The sequence below is a fragment of the Mustelus asterias genome, chromosome X (assembly GCF_964213995.1).
Source record: "Mustelus asterias chromosome X, sMusAst1.hap1.1, whole genome shotgun sequence".
Classification (NCBI taxonomy): domain Eukaryota; kingdom Metazoa; phylum Chordata; class Chondrichthyes; order Carcharhiniformes; family Triakidae; genus Mustelus; species Mustelus asterias.
This window is the reverse complement of record NC_135834.1, coordinates 10,109,582-10,132,150: the sequence shown is the minus strand read 5'-3', so window position 1 is coordinate 10,132,150 and position 22,569 is coordinate 10,109,582. Positions and strand designations below refer to the sequence as shown.

At 46.5% G+C, this 22,569-nt stretch overlaps 1 protein-coding gene across 1 annotated transcript; it reads left to right on the top strand.

The window, feature by feature from the left end:
- The first annotated feature begins 570 nt into the window (after window positions 1–570).
- Window positions 571–21,831, top strand: LOC144481914 (uncharacterized). The gene is made up of 5 exons (XM_078201078.1): window positions 571–725; window positions 6,970–7,075; window positions 9,612–9,718; window positions 13,355–13,527; window positions 21,595–21,831. Exons 1-5 carry the CDS (start codon window positions 620–622, stop codon window positions 21,625–21,627), a joined length of 525 nt encoding a protein of 174 aa, XP_078057204.1. The 5' UTR covers window positions 571–619; the 3' UTR covers window positions 21,628–21,831.
- The last annotated feature ends 738 nt before the right edge of the window (window positions 21,832–22,569 follow it).

Genomic DNA, 22,569 nt, shown 5'->3' with positions numbered 1-22,569 from the left:
TCTGTGTGGAGTCTGCACATTCTCCCCGTGTCTGCATGGGTTTCCTCCGGGTGCTCCCGTTTCCTCCCACACTCCAAAGATGTGCGGGTTAGGTGGATTGGCCGTGCTAAATTGACCCTCGTGTCAGGGGGACTAGCAGAATGAATGCACGGGGTTACGGGAATAGGGCCTGGGTGGGATTGTGGTCAGTGCAGACTCGATGGGCCGAATGGCCTCCTTCTGCACTGTAGGGATTCTATGATTCGATGAGGTTAAATGCAGAAAGTTCGATTTGAACACCTTCGTGTACGAGAGGGGACTCACAACATATCCTTGACACTCATGGATAAAGAATGAAAGATTTGCAGGGCAGAGTAAAGAGTTATTGTTTCACTGTCCAGAGTCCAGGATCAAAGTCTGCAAGATAGTCCCATAATTTCGAAATTGAACAGGCGCCAATTTCCTCCTTTTAAGGCATTGGATTTCCTGGGGCGGGCACATTAATCTCACGCAGTGTCAATCTGCTGCATCGACCATACAGGACAAGAACAAGCCCCTTAGCCCGCAACACAGGCTGGAGAGCTACTTCCGCACTGTGAATGAACAGAGGTGCTTTGACACTGGCTCGACTTGCCTGGAGATGGGCATGATTTTGGTGAAATGTGCTTTACTCGACCTGACCGTTCAGTGGGTCCTCTGGGTCGCAGCAAGCATTCTGCAAACCGAGAAGTTTTATGACTTAGCTGGTTAGTGGAGGTTCTGAAACTTACAAACGGCAATAGCCGGAGACGAGGAGGAATGAGGATTAACTAACAGTTCAGTTTCATGTTGTTTTGTTTTTGCCCAGTGCTTACAACACGTTCCTCCGCTAACCTGTCGTGTTTGGAAAGACAGCTGGGTGGGAAAGACAGAGAGGGTCAGTTTTAAACGTGAAAGACAGTTTTAAACGTGGCTGTTATGAAACATGTTTTTGATCGTTGTGTAACGCCTGTGCAACAACCAAACACGAGTTATGTGTTAGATAATTCACGAACACAATTATTCTTTACAGGGTATTGGACTGACTTTGATTTATTATTGTCACATGTATTGGGATACAGTGAAAAGTATTGTTTCTTGCACGCTATACAGACAAAGCATACTGTTCATAGAGTACATAGGGGAGAAGGAAAGGAGACGGTGCAGAATGTAGTGTTACAGTCATGGCTAGGGTGTAGAGAAAGATCAACTTAATATTTGATTTGATTTATTATTGTCACATGTATTGGGATACAGTGAAAAGTATTGTTTCTTACGCACGATACAGACAAAGCATACTGTTCATAGAGTACATCGGGGAGAAGGAAAGGAGAGGGTGCAGAATGTAGTGTTACAGTTACAGATAGGGTGTAGAGAAAGATCAGCTTAATATTTGATTTGATTTATTATTGTCACATGCGTACAGTTCTGGTCGCCGTATTATAGGAAAGATGTGGAAGTGTTGGAAAGGGTGCAGAGATTTACCAGGATGTTGCCTGGTATGGTGGGAAAATCGTATGAGGAAAGGCTGAGGGGCTTGAGGTTGTTTTCGTTAGAGAGAAGAAGGTTAAGAGGTGACTTAATAGAGGCTTACAAGATGATCAGAGGATTAGATAGGGTGGATAGTGAGAGCCTTTTTCCTCGGATGGTGTTGGCTAGCACGAGGGGACATAGCTTTAAATTGAGGGGTGAGAGATATAGGACAGATGTTAGAGGTAGGTTCTTTACTCAGAGAGTAGTAAGGGCGTGGAATGCCCTGCCTGCAGCAGTGGTGGACTCGTCAACGTTGAGAGCGTTCAAGTGGTTATTGGATAAACATATGGATGATATTGGAATAGTGTAGGTTAGAGGGGCTTTAGATTGGTTTCACTGGTCGGCGCAACATCGAGGGCCGAAGGGCCTGTACTGCGCTGTAATGTTCTATGTTCTATGTATTAACATAAAGTGAAAAGTATTGTTTCTTGCGCGCTATACAGACAAAGCATACCGTTCATAGAGAAGGAAAGGAGAGAGTGTAGAATGTAGTGTTACAGTCATAGCTGGGGTGTAGAGAAAGATCAACTTAATGTGAGGTAGGTCCATTCAAAAGTCTGACAGCAGCAGGGAAGAAGCTGTTCTTGAATCGGTTGGTACGTGACCTCAGACTTTTGTATCTTTTTCCCGACGGAAGAAGGTGGAAGAAAGAATGTCCGGGGTGCGTGGGGTCCTTAATTATGCTGCCTGCTTTTCCCGAGGCAGCGGGAAGTGTAGACAGAGTCAATGGATGCAATCGACAATGTTTTAATAAGACTTGAACAATTGGGGTTGTTCTGAAACAGAGATTTTAGGGTAAAAGCAAATTACTGCAGATGCTGGAATCTGAAACCAAAGGAGAAAATGCTGGAAAATCTCAGCAGGTCTGGCAGCATCTGTAAGGAGAGAAAAGAGCTGACTTTTCGAGTCCAGATGACCCTTTGTCAAACATTTTAGGGTGATTTGACACTGGATGGGACTGTGGCTTAGAACCAGGATACTGAACTACACAAGGTTAACACAGAAAATAAGTGGAGGAGGCCATTCAGCCCTTCGAGCCTGCACTACCATTCAATATGATCATGGCGGATCATGCACTTTCAGTATCCCACTCCCGCTTTCTCTCCACATCCCCTTGATCCCTTTCGCCGCAGGGGCCACGTCCAGCTCCCTCCTGAACATATCTAACCAACTGAAGGTTAGGTGGATTAACCCGTGCTAAATTGCCCCTTAGTGTCAGGGGGGTAAGGGTAAATGCATGGGGTTATGGGGATAGGGCCTGGGTGGGATTGTGGTCGGTGCAGACTCGATGGGCCAAATGGCCTCCTTCTGCACTGTAGGGATTCTATGATTCTAACTGGCCCCAACAGCTTTCTGTGGTTGAGAATTCCACAGGTTCACAACTCTCTGAGTGAAGAAGTTCTTCCTCATTTCAGTCCTGAATGGCTTACCCCTTATTCTTAGACTGTGATCCCTAGTTCTGGCCTTCCCCAACATTGGGAACATTCTCCCCGCATCTGGCCTGCCCAGTCTGGTCAGGATTTTATATGTTTCTATGAGATCCCCTCTTATTCTTCTAAATTCCAGTGAGTACAACCCAGTCGATCCAGTCTCTCTTCGTATGTCAGTCCTGCCATTCCAGGAATCAGTCTGCTGAACCTTCGCTGGACTCCATCAATAGCAAGAGTGTCCTTCCTCAGACTAGGAGACCAAAACTGCACACAATACTCAAGATGTGGCCTCACCAAGGCCCTGTATAACTGCAGCAAGACACCCCTACTCCCATACACAAACCCTCTTGCTATGAAGGTCAGCATGCCATTAGCTTTCCTCACCGCCTGCTGTACCTACATGTCAACCTTCAGCGACTGTTCCACCATGACACCCAGGTCACCCTAAGAGGGAGGGTAAGGAAAATAATTTGATTCAGAGTTAGTGATTGAAGGCACAAGAAAGAAAGTGGGCAGCACGGTGGCACAGTGGTTAGCACTGCTGCCTCACAGCGCCAGGGACCCGGGTTCGATTCCCGGCTTGGGTCACTGTCTGTGCGGAGTCTGCACGTTCTCCCCATGTCTGCGTGGGTTTCCTCCGGGTGCTCTGGTTTCCTCCTACAGTCTGAAAGACGTGCTGGTTAGGTGGATTGGCCGTGCTAAATTGACCCTAGTGTCAGGGGGATTAGCAGGGGTAATGTGTGGGGTTACGGGAATGGGGTCTGGGTGGGATTGTGATCGGTGCAGACTCGATGGGCCGAATGGCCTCCTTCTGTGCTATGAAATGGAAGGAAATTAGATTTTATTTCACACAGCGAGTTGTGATCTGATGCTGTTGTTTGAGAGTGGGAGCGGTTTCAGTGGTACAGGGATAGCAGGCTGAATAGCCTCAAGATTCCATCCTCCTCCAAGAGGGTATTGGTGACCACGGCTTTCCATTGGATTGTCCGTGATTATGCTTGGCAAGGTACTGCAGTGGTTTGCCATTGCCTTCTGCAGTGTGGCTGACCAGCAAACTCACCCACTCTTACCGCCTGCCCTCTGGCAGGTTGGCAGGATTGACAGGCTGATAATCAATCGCTTTGGCCAGATTACAAATGCATATTCTGTGGCCATGAAGCCTTAAAGTGGGACTGCCCGTGGCCCAGACATTGCAGGTTCATTACCTTCGCACCACAAGACACTCTGCGATTCTCTGGCGATGCTTTTTTAAAATTAGTTCATCCGCCTTTGAGAAGGTGGTGGTGAGCCGCCATCTTGAATCGATGCAGTCCATGTGGTGTAGGTACACCCATAGTGCTGTTAGGGAGGGAGTTCCAGGATTGTTATTGGACATCAGTCAGTCCATGTGGTGTAGGTACACCCACAGTGCTGTTAGAGAGGGAGTTCCAGGATTGTTATTGGACATCAGTCAGTCCATGTGGTGTAGGTACACCCACAGTGCTGTTAGGGAGGGTGTTCCAGGATTGTTATTGGACATCAGTCAGTCCATGTGGTGTAGGTACACCCACAGTGCTGTTAGGGAGGGTGTTCCAGGATTGTTATTGGACATCAGTCAGTCCATGTGGTGTAGGTACACCCACAGTGCTGTTAGGGAGGGTGTTCCAGGATTGTGATTGGACATCAGTCAGTCCATGCAGTGTAGGTACACCTGCACTGCTGTTAGGGAGGGAGTTCCAGGATTGTTATTGGACATCAGTCAGTCCATGTGGTGTAGTACACCCACAGTGCTGTTCGGGAGAGAGTTCCAGGATTGTTATTGGACATCAGTCAGTCCATGTGGTGTAGGTACTCCCACAGTGCTGTTAGAGAGGGAGTTCCAGGATTGTTATTGGATATCGGTCAGTCCATGTGGTGTAGGTACACCCACAGTGCTGTTAGGGAGGGAGTTCCAGGATTGTTATTGGACATCAGTCAGTCCATGTGGTGTAGGTACACCCACAGTGCTGTTAGGGAGGGAGTTCCAGGATTGTTATTGGACATCAGTCAGTCCATGTGGTGTAGGTACACCCACAGTGCTGTTAGGGAGGGAGTTCCAGGATTGTTATTGGACATCAGTCAGTCCATGTGGTGCAGGTACACCCACAGTACTGTTAGGGAGGGAGTTCCAGGATTGTTATTGGACATCAGTCAGTCCATGTGGTGCAGGTACACCCACAGTACTGTTAGGGAGGGAGTTCCAGGATTGTTATTGGACATCAGTCAGTCCATGAGGTGTAGGTACACCCACAGTGCTGTTAGGGAGGGAGTTCCAGGATTGTTATTGGACATCAGGCAGTCCATGTGGTGTAGGTACACCCACAGTGCTGTTAGGGAGGAAATTCCAGGATTTTGACAGCGACAGTGAAGGAACGGTGATGTATTTCCTAGTCAGGACAGTGAGTGGCTTGGCGGGGAACTTGCTAATCGTGGTGTTCCCATGTATCTGCTGCCCTTGTCCTTCTAGATGGAAGTGGCCGTGGGTTTGGAAGATGCTGTCTAAGGATCTTTGGTGAGTTGCTGCAGTGTATCTTGTAGATAGTACACACTGCTGCTACTGAGCGTCGGTGGTGGAGGGAGTGGGTGTTTGTGGATGGGGGGCCAATCAAGCGGGGCTGCTTTATCCTGGATGGTGTTGAGCTTCTCGAGTTTTGTTGGAGCTGCACCATCCAGGCAAGTGGGGAGTATTCCATCACACTCCTGACTTGTGCCTTGTGGATGGTGGACAGGCTTTGGGGAGTCAGGAGGTGAGTTACTCTCGACAGGATTCCCAGCCTCTGACCTGCTCTTGCAGCCATGGTATTAATATAGAATCCCTACAGTGCAGAAGGAGGCCATTCAGCCCATCGAGTCTGCACCAACCACAATCCCACCCAAGCTCTCTCCCCGTAAGCTCACATATTTACCCTGCTAATCCCCCTGACACTCGGGTGAATTTAGCATGGTCAATCCACCTAACCTACACATCTTTGGACTGTGGGAGAGTCCAGTTCAGTTTCTGGTCAGTGGTAACCCCCAGGATATTGATGGTTTAGAGAAGTGGTTGAAGGAAAGAGGAGAAAGGAATATGGGAAAAGAGCGGACACATGGGATTAGGATACTGCTGGTGTGGAGGATACACTGAAACATGACAGACTGGATTGGGCTGTACAGTCTGTTTTGCTGTTGCAATGTTGATGCAATAAGGGGCGTCATGGTGGCACAGTGGTTAGCACTGCTGCCTCACAGCGCCAGGGACCTGTCTGTGCGGAGTCTGCACGTTCTCCCCATGTCTGCAAGGGTTTCCTCCAGGTGGCATGGACAGAGTAGATAGTCAGAAGCTTTTTCCCCAGGGTGGAAGAGTCAATTACTCGGGGGCACAGGTTTAAGGTGCGAGGGGCAAGGTTTAAAGGAGATGTACGAGGCAGATATTTTACACAGAGGGTGGTGGGTGCCTGGAACTCGCTGCCGGGGGAGATAGTGGAAGCAGATACGATAGTGAGTTTTAAGGGGTGTCTGGACAAATACATGAATAGGATGGGAATAGAGGGATACGGTCCCCGGAAGGGTAGGGGGTTTTAGTTCAGTCGGGCAGCATGGTCGGTGCAGGCTTGGAGGGCCGAAACACAGCCTGTTCCTGTGCTGTAATTTTCTTTGTCCTTTGTTCTTTGCTCCGGTTTCCTCCCACAGTCCAAAAATGTGCTGGTTAGGTGGATTGGCCGTGCTAAATTGCCCCTTAGTGTCAGGGGCACCAGCTCGGGTAAATGCATGGGGTTACGGGGATAGGGTGGGATTGTGGTCAGTGCAGACTTGATGGGCTGAATGGCCTCCTTCTGCACCGTAGGATTCTATGATTCTAAGCACTGAAGCAAATAAAGAAGCAAGTGTTACAGTGGGCATATTGCTTCGCTTGCTCGAAGCTCAAAGTATCTTTCGGCTTGTCTCTCATTTTTAAATATCTGTTTCACATTCTGCAGGTCCATGCAGTGACATATTATTCATCTGTTTGCAGGCTCAGGGACCTTCATCATACTGACTTACCTGAGTTACAGATGGAATGGCACCAGCTACCACAGGCAGAAAATACAGAGTGCCTTGATAACTGTGTGGGGCCTGAGGTGAGGATTCAGCAGATCAGATTCCAAGTTGAATGCTGAGCTTGTGTCCTGTATGTTTTCTTTTGACCGGTGTTTTACCTTGGCGTAGATTTCTCTTTCCCAGACCTTTCCGCACCTTCCCTTCTTCAAACTGGCACTGGCTAAGTTGGCAGAGGAGTGACTAGCTGCCAACTGCTGGGAGGCGAATTAACGGTCTGCGGGCAGTGCCCAGCTTCCAACTTGAAAGCCAGGTGCTAGTAACTCAGCAAGTGTGGGATTAAGGGCACACGTCTGCATTTCTAACACTTCATGGTTTGTGCCTCATCGCCTGGGGCCTCCCGTGATTTTGTAAAAGTCTTTCAAATTGGCACGGTGGCACAGTGGTTAGCACTGCTGCCTCACAGCGCCAGGGACCTGGGTTCAATTCCCGGCTCGGGTCACTGTCTGCGTGGAGTTTGCACGTTCTCCCCGTGTCTGCGTGGAGTTTGCACGTTCTCCCCGTGTCTGCGTGGGTTTCCTCCCACAGTCCAGAGATGTGAGGGTTAGGTGGATTGGCCATGCTAAATTGACCTAGTGTCATGGGGATTAGCAGGGTAAATATGTGGGGTTACGGGAGTAGGGCCTGGGTGGGATTGTGGTCGGTGCAGACTCGATGGGCCGAATGGCCTCCTTCTGCACTGTCGATTCTATGAAATGCCATCAGAATCCAATCTTCCCAGTCAGGGATCCTGTACTTTGAGTAAGCCTTTGTTTGCCCTGAAGCGGCTCTTCCTTACACCTAGAACAATACAGCACAGAATGAGGCCTTTTGCCCCATCTAGGGCGTGCTAGCTCTTTTGCAGAGCAAACCAATTTATCCCACTCCCCTGCTCTTTCACCATATTCCTGGACTTTCTTTCCCCCCCTGTGACTATTCTTCTTCTGGGAGCTAAACATGATGCTGAAGGGCAGTCAGCTATTCAGCCATGTATAACATCGCAGTCAATCCCAATCCCTGCTCAAAAATATGCACTGTCTGCAAGGCACAAGAGCTACGAGTTTAACTGACCACCCATCTCTCTCTCTCTGTCTGCAGTCTGACACTTAGCTGTGTTGGCACTATTGCTGCCTGGTTGACCAGCTCACTCAACACAAACTGGAAGTCAAGGCGAGGGCTGCTGAATAGCTTAACTTCACCTCGTCCATTTGCCAGCCAGAAACCACATTTACAAGATAATTTGCATCATCATATACTCCTGTAATCTTGCTGGAAGAAAAGAAGGAAGTTAAACGGAGCTGTTGCTTGTGAACAGACCATCATAGAATCCCTACAGTGCAGAAGGAGGCCATTCGGCCCATCGCGTCTGCACCGACCACAGTCCCACCCAGGCCCTATTCCCGTAACCCCACACATTTACCCTGCTAATCCCCTGATACTAGGGTCAATTTAGCATGGCCAATCCCCCTAACCTGCACATCTTTGGACACTAAGGGGCAATTTAGCATAGCCAATCCACCCAACCTACACATCTTTGGACACTAAGGGGCAATTTAGCATGGCCAATCCCCCTAACCTGCACATCTTTGGACACTAAGGGGCAATTTAGCATAGCCAATCCACCCAACCTACACATCTCTGGATACTAAGGGACAATTTAGCATGGCCAATCCACCCAACCTACACATCTTTGGACACTAAGGGGCAATTTAGCATGGCCAATCCACCTAACCTGCACATCTTTGGACACTAAGGGGCAATTTAGCATAGCCAATCCACCTAACCTGCACATCTTTGGATACTAAGGGGCAATTTAGCATGGCCAATCCACCTAACCTGCACACCTTTGGACACTAAGGGACAATTTAGCATGGCCAATCCACCTAACCTACACATTTTTGGACACGAAGGGGCAACTTAGCATGGCCAATCCACCTAACCTACATACTGTTTGGACTGTGGGAGGAAACCGGAGCACCCGGAGGAAACCCACGCAGACATGGGGAGAACGTGCAGACTCCACACAGACAGTGACCCAAGCCGGGAATCGAACCCGGGTCCATGGCGCTGTGAGGCAGCAGTGCTGACCACTGTGCTACCGTCCCGCCCCAAATATTTCTCCTCTATGTTGCCTTTAACCAAATGCCAGGAAATCAGACCAGTCCTGATTTTAACTTTAAAGATGGAGGAGCTGGTATAATAAATTATGACAAAGGGCTGCTGTCAGTAAATAGAGTAAAACGTCCACTTTGAGACCAGCAGCCCATGTTTAGCTGTGGCCGCAGCTTCTCACAGACGCTAAACTTCCTCCAACGGAGTCTTGCTGTGCTTCACTCTGGGCCTGGTTGGCCTTGGACTCCCTATTTGGATCATATTAGAAGTTTTAGCAAACAGCGCGGTGTAAAACACCTCCCCCTCGGCACTCGTGTTTGAGCTATAGCCAAGAGCACCAGGGACAAAAGATATGGAGCATTGTGTACATCAAACAGTTCTGTGACAGCTTAATTGAGGGGATTCAACGATAAAGACAGCCCAAGTGAAATGCCTGAGGCATAATTGAGTCTTTTTTTTCAATTCCAGACTGGGTCTATTTCTGTTCTTCAGAGTGTTAAAGGAAGGCCATGATAGACGTTTCAATAAAGTTCGCACCAGCCCAAGACAATTCTTTATTTACTGGACGCTTCAAGGTATGCTTCCTGGGGGGTCTGTGTTTTCTATATTAGAAAAAAAAAATCAATTCCTTGACAGTATATTTTCCCCCTTCATCTGTCTTGGAATTGCTTTCTCATTCTAATGTGGTGGACAGCACCAAGCCACCAAAGGAACGACCTGACCCCCACAACCACCCCCCGTCCAAGGTATTTTGGAAAGTGAAGGGTGGTGCAGATACTGTAGACGCTATACACTGCGACAAATTCAGCAGAAGCTTCTCATTTAAGAGCGGACTTTCTCTTCAATAAAAAGGGAGCCACACCAGGAGGAATGCGGGAGGCTTGATTTTTAGCAACATTACCTCCCTTACATTGGAGATGTACCATGCAGTTGGTGCTTGCAGGGCAGGGTGGCACGGTGGCACAGTGGTTAGCACTGTTGCCTCACAGCGCCAGGGACCCGGGTTCGATTCCGGCCTCAGGTCACTGTCTGTGTGGAGTCTGCACATTCTCCCCGTGTCTGCGTGGGTTTCCTCCGGGTGCTCCGGTTTCCTCCCACAGTCCAAAGATGTGCAGGTTAGGTGGATTGGCCATGCTAAATTGTCCCTTGGTGTCCAAAGATGTGTAGGTTAGGTGGATTGGCCATGCTAAATTGCCTCTTAGTGTCCAAAGATGTGCAGGTTAGGTGGATTGGTCATGCTAAATTGTCCCTTAGTGTCCAAAGATGTGCAGGTTAGGTGGATTGGCCATGCTAAATTGCCCCTTAGTGTCAAAAGATGTGCAGGTTAGGTGGATTGGCCATGCTAAATTGTCCCTTAGTGTCCAAAGATGTGTAGGTTAGGTGGATTGGCCATGCTAAAATGACCCATAGTGTCCAAAGATATGTAGGTTAGGTAGATTGGCCATACTAAAATGACCCTTAGTGTCCAAAGATGTGCAGGTTAGATGGGCTGGCCATGCTAAATTGTCCCTTAGTGTCCAAAGATGTGCAGGTTAGGTGGATTGGCCATGCTAAATTGTCCCTTAGTGTCCAAAGATGTGCAGGTTAGGTGGATTGGCCATACTAAATTGACCCTAGTGTCAGGGAGATTAGCAGGGTCAATATGTGGGGTTATGGGGATAGGGCATGGGTGGGATTGTTGTTGTTGCAGGCTCGATGGGCCGAATGACGTCCTTCTGCATATAGGATTCTATGATTCTAACACCTCCAACTTGCGTGCAGCTCACTTCCTTAATGTAGTGAAATGCTCAAAGATGCCTCACTGGAACATTGTGGAACAGAATTTGACACCAAGCTGCATGAGGAGATTTTAGAACAGGCAAGCAGAAGCTTGGTCTTAGAAGTAAGTTTTAATGAGCATCTTGAAGGAGACTGAAGCGGAGAGGTGTAGGGAGGGAATTCCAGAGCTTGGGATCTCCGTAGCTGAAGGCAACATCCATCTGTGGTCGAGCGATTCAAATTGGGGATGCACAAGAGGCCAGAATTGAATGAGTGCACAGATATCTGAGAGCTGTGCTGGCTGCGGGAGTTTACTGAGATCACAAGTGATAGGAAGGCCATGGAGGGATTTGAACACAAGGATGGGAATGTTAATACTGAGGCGTTGCCAGTCTGGGAGCCAATGTAGATCAGCGAGTTCAGGGGTGATAGATGAACGAGACTTGATGTGCGCTAGGACGTGTAGAATCAGTACAGAAGGAGGCCATTCGGCCCATCGAGTCTGCACTGACCACAATCCCACCCAGGCCCTACTCCTGAAACCCCACATATTTACCCTGCTAAACCCGACACTAAGAGGCAATTTAGCATGGCCAATCCACCTAACCCACATATCTTTGGACACTGAGGGACAATTTAGCACGGCCAATCCACCTAACCTACATATCTTTGGACACTAAGGGGCAATTTAGCATGGCCAATCCACCTAACCTGCACATCTATGGACACTAAGGGGCAATTTAGCATGGCCAATCCACCTAACCTGCACATCTATGGACACTAAGGGGCAATTTAGCATGGCCAATCCACCTAACCTGCACATCTTTGGACACTAAGGGACAATTTAGCATGGCCAGTCCACCTGACCTATACATCTTTGGAGTATGGGAAGAAACCGGAGCACCCGAAGGAAACCCACGCAGACACGGGGAGAATGTGCAAATTATGTGGCTTGCATCTTTGGGCTAACTTAAGTCACAACAATTTCCTGGAGTCGATAATAAAACTGTATGAGTTAATTCTTTGAGGAAGACAGTGAACAAGTACCCATAGATTTTTCTCCCTCTCAGCACTAACAATTGCTGATCCCCTGGCACTATTTCAGTGAGAATACGGACTTCTGATTTCCGAACCTTTTGTCCTATAGCTGGGCGGCAGAATCCCAGTTTATCACTTGGTCTCAGTGGTAATTTGCAGACCAGAAGTATTGTTAAATCCAAAATGGGAGAATTTAACAGTGTTCCTCTCTAGAGAGGCACTATTTGTATTGTTGTAATATGCAGAAAGCATGAGTTAGTGCGCATAATGCCTATGTACTACTGTGGCTGTGAACATATTGTTTACTGCTGACTCTCTCGGGTACACTTTTGAACTTCCATAGGCAGATAAATGTTCCCTTCCCACAATGTCAGCATTTAAAAAAAGACTTGCAGTCTGGATCCCCATAACCATGCTAATCTCAATGATGTGGGGATGCCGGAATCAGAAACACAAAGGGACATCGCAGTCCTTGTTCAAGATTCTCTTAAGGTTAACGTGCAGGTTCAGTCGGCAGTTAGGAAGGCAAATGCAATGTTAGCATTCATGTCGAGAGGGCTAGAATACAAGAGCAGGGATGAACTTCTGAGGCTGTATAAGGCTCTGGTCAGACCCCATTTGGAGTATTGTGAGCAGTTTTGGGCCCCGTATCTAAGGAAGGATGTGCTGGCCTTGGAAAGGGTCCAGAGGAGGTTCACAAGAATGATCCCTGGAATGAAGTGCTTGTCGTATGAGGAACGGTTGAGGACTCTGGGTCTGTACTCGTTGGAGTTTCGAAGGATGAGGAGGGATCTTATTGAAACTTACAGGATACTGTAAGGCCTGGATAGAGTGGACGTGGAGAGGATGTTTCCACTGGTAGGAAAAACTAGAACCAGAGGGCACAACCTCAGGCTAAAGGGACGATCCTTTAAAACAGAGATGAGGAGGAATTTCTTCAGCCAGAGGGTGGTGAATCTGTGGAACTCTTTGCTGCAGAAGGCTGTGGAGGCCAAGTCATTGAGTGTCTTTAACACAGAGATAGATAGGTTCTTGATTAATAAGGGGATCAGGGGTTATGGGGAAAAGGCAGGAGAATGGGGATGAGAAAAATATCAGCCATGATTGAATGGCGGAGCAGACTCGATGGGCCGAGTGGCCTAATTCTGCTCCGATGTCTTATGGTCTTATGGTTGGACTGGGGTAAGAAGTCTCTTATTTCATTGAACGAACAGTGCTCCGAAAGCTCATGATTCCAAAATAAACCTGTTGGGCTTTAACCTGGTGTTGTGAGACTTCTTGCCGTGCTAATCCCACAAGCAATGCAGTGCACTGGAACAGCATTAGATGGCGCTAAAACACTACAGCTGAGTATCTGTTGACTGATAATTTGTGCCACCTTAATGTGATAGTCAAGTTTTGTTCCTGCTTTCTAGCTGTGTGGATCTTCATCACACTTCTTCCAACACTAATTCTAAACACTAAGGGAAAGGACTGGCCTTTGGGTGTTCGAGACTACACTGGATGGACAATCTGGACTTTGGGATTTGCTACAGAAGCCATTGCCGATCAACAGAAATGGAATTTCAAAAGTGACCCTGATAATGTTGTAAGTGAATTTTGCTGTACTTTTTAACAATAGCTTAAAATTACAAAGGGATACTGGCAGACGAGGCGTATGGCAAAACCGTGAGAGATGGATTTCAATCAAGTGTGAGGTTATTCAAGTTGGACTAAAAATGGTTAGATCGGAGTACTTTGTAGATGGTATTAAAGTTTAAAGTTTATTTATTATTGTCACAAGTCGGTTTACATTAACACTGCAATGAAGTTACTGTGAGAATCCCCTGGTCGCCACACTCCTGTTCGGGAACACTGAGGGAGAATTTAGCACCTAACCAGCACGTCTTTTGGACTGTGGGAGGAAACCGGAGCACCCGGAGGAAACCCGCACAGACACGGGGAGAACGTGCAAACTCCACACAGACAGTGACCCAAGCCGGGTCCCTGGCGCTGTGAGGCAGCAGTGCTAACCACTGTGTCACTGTGCTGACCCAATACAGTAATGTCCAAAGAGACTTGGGGGTTCAGGTGCATCGATCTTTGAAATGCCACGTATAGGTGCAGAGAATAATCTAGAAGGCTAATGAAATGCTGGCCTTTATATCTAGAGGATGCAGAGGTCATGCTGCAGCTATACAAAACCCTGGTTAGACCCCACCTGGAGAATTGTGAGCAGATCTGGGCATCACACCTTAGGAAGGATATATCGGCCTTGGAGGGAGTGCAGTGTAGGTTTGCAAGAATGATACCTGGACTTCAGGGATTTAATTATGAAGAGAGCTTACACAAATTAGACCCGTATTCTGTAGAATTTAGAAGGTTAAGGGGTGATCTGATCAAAGTCTTCAAGATACTAATAGGAAAAGAGAGGGTAGATAAAGATAAACTATTTTCACTGGTTGGAGATTCCAGAACTTGGGGGCATCGTCTAAAAATTAGGGTCAGACCGTTCAGGAGAGATGTTTGGAAGCACTTCTACACACACAGGGTGAATCATAGAATCCTACAGTGCAGAAGGAGGTCATTCGGCCTATCGAGTCTGCACCGACCACAATCATGCCCAGGCCCTATCCCCATAACCCCATGTATTTACCCTAGCTAGCCCCCCTGACACTAAGGGGCAATTTAGCATGGCCAATCCATGGGTCAAAGGCAGGTATATGGAGTTAGGCCACAGATCAGCCATGATCTCATTAAATGGCAAAACTGATAGGCTGAACTTCTCCTGTTCCTATGTTCCTAATTACCCTCTCTGTCCGTCCCCCCCATTTTTTCAAAGAGTGGGAGGAGCAAGGGAACGTCATGACTTAATTCACAATATGCAGTCCCCGGGATACCTGTATTGGATTCAATTATTTATTAGTGTCACAAGTCGGCTTACATTAACACTGCAATGAAGTTACTGTGAAAATCCCCTCGTCGCCACACTCCTGTTTGGGTACACTGATGGAGAATTTAGCACGGCCAATCCACCTAACCAGCACGTCTTTCAGACTGTGGGAGGAAACCGGAGCACGCGGAGGAAACCGGAGCACGCGGAGGAAACCCACGCAGACATGGGGAGAACGTGCAGACTCCGCATAGACTGGTTGGAGATAAATGTTGCAATTCTTCCCTTTTTTAAAAACTTTATTTATTCATGGGCTGTGGGCGTCGCTGGCTGGGCCAGCATTTATTACCCATCCTAATTGCCCCTTAAGGTGGTGATGAGCTGCTTTCTTGAACCGCTGCAGTCCATGTGGTGTAGGTACATCCACAGTGCTGTTAGGGAGAGAGTTCCAGGATTGTTATTGGACATCAGTCAGTCCATGTGGTGTAGGTACACCCACAGTGCTGTTAGGGAGGGAGTTCCAGGATTGTTATTGGACATCAGTCAGTCCATGTGGTGTAGGTACACCCACAGTGCTGTTAGGGAGGGAGTTCCAGGATTGTTATTGGACATCAGTCAGTCCATGTGGTGTAGGTACACCCACAGTGCTGTTAGGGAGGGAATTCCAGGATTTTGTCCCAGCGACAGTGAAGGAACGGAGATATATTTTCAAGTCAGGATGGTGAGTGAGTTGGAGGGGAACTTGCAGGTGGTGATGTTCTTGCTGGTATCTGCTGCCTTTGTCCTTTAGATGGAAGTGGTCCTGGGTTTGGATGGTGCTGTCTAAGGAGCCGCAGTAGATGGTCGCATTGTTCCTACTGTGTGTCAGTGATGGTGGGATTGAATGTTTGTGGATGGGGTGCCTATCAAGCGGGCTGCTTTGTCCTGGATGGTGTCGAGCTTGAGTGTTGAGTGACTCACCTGATGAAGGAGCAGTGCTCCGAAAGCTTATGCTACCAAATAAACCTGTTGGACTTTAACCTGGTGTTGTGATATTTTAGTAATACACTTCGGTTTCCGGAGTGTGGCGACTAGGGGAATTTCACAGTAACTTTATTGCAGTGTTATGTAAGCCTTACTTGTGACACTAATAAATATACTTTACTTTAAGGAACAGTAGGAGTTAATTTACTGATCTTATCAAATCTGAAACACTAATAGAGATTCAAGCAATTTATTAATTGTGTGTGCAAAGTTCCAACCCTGCATGTTTTCTCATCCACTTTTGAAATCTCTCTCATCATAAATGGTAGAGATTGAAGCAGAGGTTTCTTGTTTCATCAGCCGAGGATTGGCGTTCTAATCGTAAGCTGCCTTACAGGACACAGTAGCTTTAAGGTCTTTGCACATAAAATTAGTCATCCCCAACTTGTGTTCTTGTCCAGCGTGGCAGGGGCTAATGGAGAAGACAGACAAGCGGACACGCTCTTGTGGGATTTCACAATATTGCCATTTTTTATTTCAAACAGGGCAAATTCATTCAAACCGGACTCTGGGCTTTCAGTCGCCACCCGAACTATCTGGGAGAAATACTTCAATGGACTGGGCTGTTCATCTCTGCTTCTTCTGTAATGGAGGGGGTGGATTATGTTAGTGCGCTCTCGCCAGTGTTTGTGTGGTATTTGCTTACCCGTGTCAGCGGAATCCCGATACTAGAAAAGCAAGCAATGTCAAGGTGGGGACATGATCCCGCTTACCTTAAATACATCAAAAACACTCCAGCTCTATGGCCATTTAAATTTTAATACAGCTTTCCCTCCCTCCTCCATGTTCCACACTGAATAAGAAAGCTGCAGGTTTTCAGGTAGACCTGGAGGAGTGATCTTGTGCCTTTCACAAGCTTCAGGCTGTCCTTTCACAGTAAACAGATATTCCACTCATTTAGCTGGTGTTTCTTTGATTTGATTTATTGTCACATGTATTGGGATACAGTGAAAAGTATTGTTTCTTGCACACGATACAGACAAAGCATACTGTTCATAGAGAAGGAAAGGAGAGGGTGCAGAATGTAATATTACAGTCATAGCTCGGGGGTAAAGAAAGGCCAACTTAATATTTGATTTATTGTCATATGTATTAGTATACAGTGAAAAGTATTGTTTCTTACGCACTATACAAAGCATACCATTCATAGAGAAGGAAAGGAGAGTGCAGAATGTAGTGTTACAGTCATAGCTAGGGTGTAGAGAAAGATCAACTTAATATTTGATTTATTATTGTCACATGTATCAGTATACAGTGAAAAGTATTGTTTCTTGCGCACTATACAAAGCATACCATTCATAGAGAAGGAAAGGAGAGAGTGCAGAATGTAGTGTTACAGTCATAGCTAGGGTGTAGAGAAACATCAACTTAATGCGAGGTGGGTCCATTCAAAAGTCTGACAGCAGCAGGGAAGAAGCTGTTCTTGAGTCGGTTGGTACGTGACCTCAAACTTTTGTATCTTTTTCCCGATGGAAGAGAGAATGTCCGGGGTGCATGAGGTCCTTAATTATGCTGGCTGCTTTGCCGAGGCAGTGGGAAGTGTAGACAGAGTTGATGGATGAGAGGCTGGTATATCAAGTAAGATATTTGGATCTTGTATCATGGTTACAGATCATTTTGTAACCTTGGTGGGCAGAGCATTGCAATGGTGACTGTGATCATGGGAGGTCATGATGTGGAGATGCATGGGAGGTGAGCAGAGAAGTGTTAGTTTAGGACAGAACCTTGTGATAGCACCAATGCTTCAAGTACCAGGATGGCAGAGGGCCCAGAATTACTCTCAAATCTGACGCAAAAGGTAACGTGCACCAGTCTTATAATGAGAAAAAGGGCATTTAATTCTTGCATTAGAGTCGGTTCTGTTAGAGGCCAGGGAATGTTGATGTTCTTTAAATTCAATTCAGCCAAGTTTATGTTCTCTGACACAGTGTAAACCCTACACTTATCAACTGCATTGCTGAAAGAAATCAGCATTTAATTGGAAACGCCACTGTGACAAATATTCATTCCATTTGAAACTCATGTTTTGGAAACTGTATATATAACAGTTAAAAGGCTCACTTAAAATTTAGGAGCTGTTCAACATAGGTCTGAACATAAATCCCAGGATGGTGTTGTTCTGTCGCTGGCTACGTATCTGGCAGAGATTGCTTACATGGCATGTAAGTGAGCTCCACCATACTCCAAGTAAATCTTCAAATGCAGCTTATGCAACTCGGGGTAACCACGTCTATAATGTTGCTCATCTATGCCTCCTCTTGCCTGGGAGCATCACTTCATACTGAGATATAGTTCCACACTCGGTACGTACATTGTCGTATGGGCGGCACAGTGGTTAGCACTGCTGCCTCATAGCACCAGGGACCTGGGTTCAATTCCCAGCTTGGGTCACTGTCTGTGTGGAGTTTGCACGTTGTCCCTGTGTCTGCGTGGGTTTCCTCTGGGTGCTCCGGTTTCCTCCCACACTCCAAAAATGTGCGGGTTCGGTGGATTGGCCTTACGAAATTGACCCTCGTGTCAGGGGATTAACAGGGAAATATGTGGGGTTACGAGAATGGGGCCTGGGTGGGATTGTGGTCGGTGCAGACCCGATGGGCTGAATGGCCTCGTTCTGCACTGTAAGGATTCTACCTCAACTCCGTGCCAATTTTCCACACTAGACTCAACACAAGTGATGACAGGATAATCAACCTGGCCCGCGAGAAGCTGCAATACAGCCATACCTCACTTTAATTTCTCAGCAGTAACGCGGCCCAATTTTCTCTCTGACGAAGGGACCCTGTTATCAACAGTAGCGCTGGCTAGCTGCGCAGAGATGATAGATCCAACCCAGAACCTTCCTTGTTTGCACGGTTCAGGACTGCATAGTGAGTGATGCCTTTACTCATTGAGCCATCATAACCGTGCAGAGTCATAGAGGTTTACAGCATGGAAACAGGCCCTTCGGCCCAACTTGTCTATGCCACCCTTTTTTTTAAAACCCTGAAGCTAGTCCCAATTGCCCGCATTTGGCCCATATCCCTCTACCCACTCTATCTGTCTAAAGCTTTTTAAAAGACAAAATTGTACCCACCTCTACTACTGCCCCTGGCAGCTCATTCCATGATGTGGAGATGCCGGCCTTGGACTGGGGTAAGCACAGTAAGAAGTCTCACAACACCAGGTTAAAGTCCAACAGGTTTATTTGGTAGCAAATATCATTTGCTACCAAATAAACATATAGAACATAGAAAGCCACAGCACAAACAGGCCCTTCGGCCCACAGGTTGCGCCGATCACATCCCCACCTCTAGGCCTATCTATAGCCCTCAATCCCATTAAATCCCATGTACTCATCAAGAAGTCTCTTAAAAGACCCCAACGAGTTTGCCTCCACCACCACCGACGTCAGCCGATTCCACTCACCCACCACCCTCTGAGTGAAAAACTTACCCCTGACATCTCCTCTGTACCTACCCCCCAGCACCTTAAACCTGTGTCCTCTCGTAGCAACCATTTCAGCCCTTGGAAATAGCCTCTGAGAGTCTACCCTATCCAGACCTCTCAACATCTTGTAAACCTCTATCAGGTCACCTCTCATCCTTCGTCTCTCCAGGGAGAAGAGACCAAGCTCCCTCAACCTATCCTCATAAGGCATGCCCCCCAATCCAGGCAACATCCTTGTAAATCTCCTCTGCACCCTTTCAATGGCTTCAACATCTTTCCTGTAATGAGGTGACCAGAACTGCGCGCAGTACTCCAAGTGGGGTCTAACCAGGGTCCTATAAAGCTGCAGCATTATCTCCCGACTCCTAAACTCAATCCCTCGATTAATGAAGGCCAGTACGCCGTACGCCTTCTTGACCGCATCCTCCACCTGCGAGGCCGATTTAAGAGTCCTATGGACCCGGACCCCAAGGTCCTTCTGATCCTCTACACTGCTAAGAATGGTACCCTTCATATTATATTGCTGCTTCATCCCATTGGATCTGCCAAAATGAATCACCACACACTTATCCGGGTTGAAGTCCATCTGCCACTTCTCCGCCCAGTCTTGCATTCTATCTATGTCTCGCTGCAACCTGTTGGACTTTAACCTGGTATTGTGAGACTTCTTACTGAGCTCGTTCCAGACACTCACCACTCTCTGTGTGAAAGAATTGCCCCTCTGGGCCCTTTTGTGTATCTCCCCTCTCATCTTAAACCTATGCCCTCTGGTTTTAGACTCCCCTACCTTTGGGAAAAGATATTGACTATCCAGCTGATCTGTGCCCCTCATTTTATAGACCTCTATAAAAATCACCCCTCAGCCTCCTACGCTCCAGAGGAAAAAATCCCAGTCTATCCAGCCTCTCCTTATAACTCAAACCATCAAGTCCCAGTAGCATCCGAGTAAATCTTTTCTGCACTCTCTTTAGTTTAATAGTATCCTTTCTATAATAGGGTGATCAGAACTGTACACAGTATTTCAAGTGTGGCCATACCAATGTCTACTTCTTAGACATTAAGTGATTTGCAGTGGTAATTTTCTGTATGCTCTGTTGCAAAAGTTCTGTGAAACGTGAGTGCACACGACCCAATTATTATATTTGCTTTGCACATTTACCAACTTTGATCTCCCTCTTTTAAGCATGATAGGTTCAGTTACAATCTTATGCAATATGCACTGGGGTGAGGAGCAGATAGGCATGTCATTTTTGTAATTTAGCAGTTTAAGGGGAATAAGCAGACCAAAGTCTGGTTCACTGCAGCCCTCTCCCTTCAAGAAAATTATGAGAAAGGTTCAACAATTATCCCTATTTTAAGAGATTACACTTAAATGCTGCCATTACCTGCATTCACGCACAAACCACAAGCTGCTTATACTGCAATCCTGCATGTTTATCTTTTCCTACTGCTTTTGTTCATTGAGTTCATCAACAAAGAAGCTTGTGACAACCATTGTTCAAGAGGTCTTACGTTTTAAAGCAGTTGAACTTCAATTGAGGTAAGTGGGGTGGTTCATTTATAATGATTAGTAAGACAACTTAACTCCTTGGGAACTAAGAATCCAAATTGGTTAGGGGAGCATAGGAATTGAGGTACAGATTTACAAATCGTTGATTTGTTAATAATCATCATGCAAGTAAACATAAAAATGCAAACAAAGCCACACTCGTGAGTACATTTCTGGTCTCAATATTGAAAAAGGATAGAGGCACTGGAGAAGGTGCAAAGATTTACAAGGATACAAGATCTGCAAGGCTATGGCTGAACAGGTTGGGACGGTGATCTAATGGAAGGGGTTGGGTCCCTATAACATATCAAAAAAAACATTTTTTTGCTGAAACAAAAACTCTGTTGAAACAAAAAAGATGGCTGCTATAAGTCATATGCCACAGGATTGGCCTGTTCCAGAAGCTACCCCCAAGAGTTAACAAAATAATTTCTGTGTCTGTGGAATCCCACACCTCATTGTAATCAATAAAATATGAGGGGAAGTGTAGATTAACTGGCTCTGCAACATGCCAGAAAAATTCGAATAGCCACCTCCTCTCTCTCAAAGTGGAAACAATTTCTGGCCAGAAGCACAGAAACTGATTGGTATGCTGCAATTAACCATTAATTTGTCATGTCACATGACTCAAGCCTCTGGTCTTTTGGACAATTTTAACATTGGATCTTGAGCCCGCACTTTCCGTGCACAAGATTGTAGATGGGGGTACAAAGTGTGGCAAAAACAAGAAGTCGCAAATCTCACCAGCAAGATTGCGATGTCTGATTTTCCCTGCCCCTTGCCAGCTATGTAACCAGGTTGACACCCACAACACTTGATCAACGCCTGTCAAGTGGTCGAAGCATAGCATGCCCATCATGTCAAGGATTTTTTGTGTTGTCTCTAATCAGAAGTTCATTGTGACTGAACTCAGCCATGGAGGATACACCTTCTGGACTTTGACTTCTCAAGACTCTGGGAATCACATGAATATTAATTTCTATGGTTATTACTGTTACTATCCATAGTTTTTCCTATTTGTTCCCCTCAATGTGTGTATGAAGTGGGAAGTTGTGAACCCTCCTCCAAGGGTTTCATCATTGAATAAACTAACCTTCTGCATTAACCATAACGTGTTTGCTGCACATTAATAGTAAATTGAACCACATGAACAGAGGTTTTGGGAAAACATGCCACAGCATATTCAAAACACCTTTTACTTAGAGAGTTGGTGAGAGGAAAGTAGTAGTTTGCTTGTCTCCCCATCCATAATAGAAGTAAAAAAATAGTCTCCATTTGCCACAAGTGGTTGAGGCAAATAGCAGATACTTATCCAGCTTCCTTTTGTGTACAAGGGAGAAGAGAATAGAAGGCTGTGAAGAGGTTAGCTGAAATAGGTGGAGGTTCTTGTGGAACATAAACAGCTTGGATCACTTGAGCCCGTTTCTTTGCTGACAGTTTATGACACAGAAGTACATCAAATTACCTTTTGTATGCCTTGGTCCACTGAGTAGGTGAATAGTTATTGGGGTGCTATATTAAAATGTATAATACATTACTGTATTAGTCAAAAGATATCCCATCCTTTGACTTTAGACTTATTTACAAGGGAGTAAAGAGGAGAACAGGCAGGAAAGTGGAGTTAAGGTCACGATCAGCTATGATCTTGTTGAATGGTAGGTTAGGTTTGAGGAGCTGAATGGCCTAATCCTACTCTCATTTGTTATAACTAGAAGTCTGACAGGATTTTACCAATTATTGCAAGATTGGGACATCTACAA

Bases quoted from the DNA above. Each gene is read 5' to 3' on its own strand.
- LOC144481914 (XM_078201078.1), top strand. From the start codon at position 620: ATGGGCATGATTTTGGTGAAATGTGCTTTACTCGACCTGACCGTTCAG. The intron at 9,719-13,354 runs GTATGCTTCCTG...CCTGCTTTCTAG, and splicing joins TATTTACTGGACGCTTCAAG to CTGTGTGGATCTTCATCACA. The intron at 13,528-21,594 runs GTAAGTGAATTT...GCCCCTTGCCAG, and splicing joins AAAGTGACCCTGATAATGTT to CTATGTAACCAGGTTGACAC.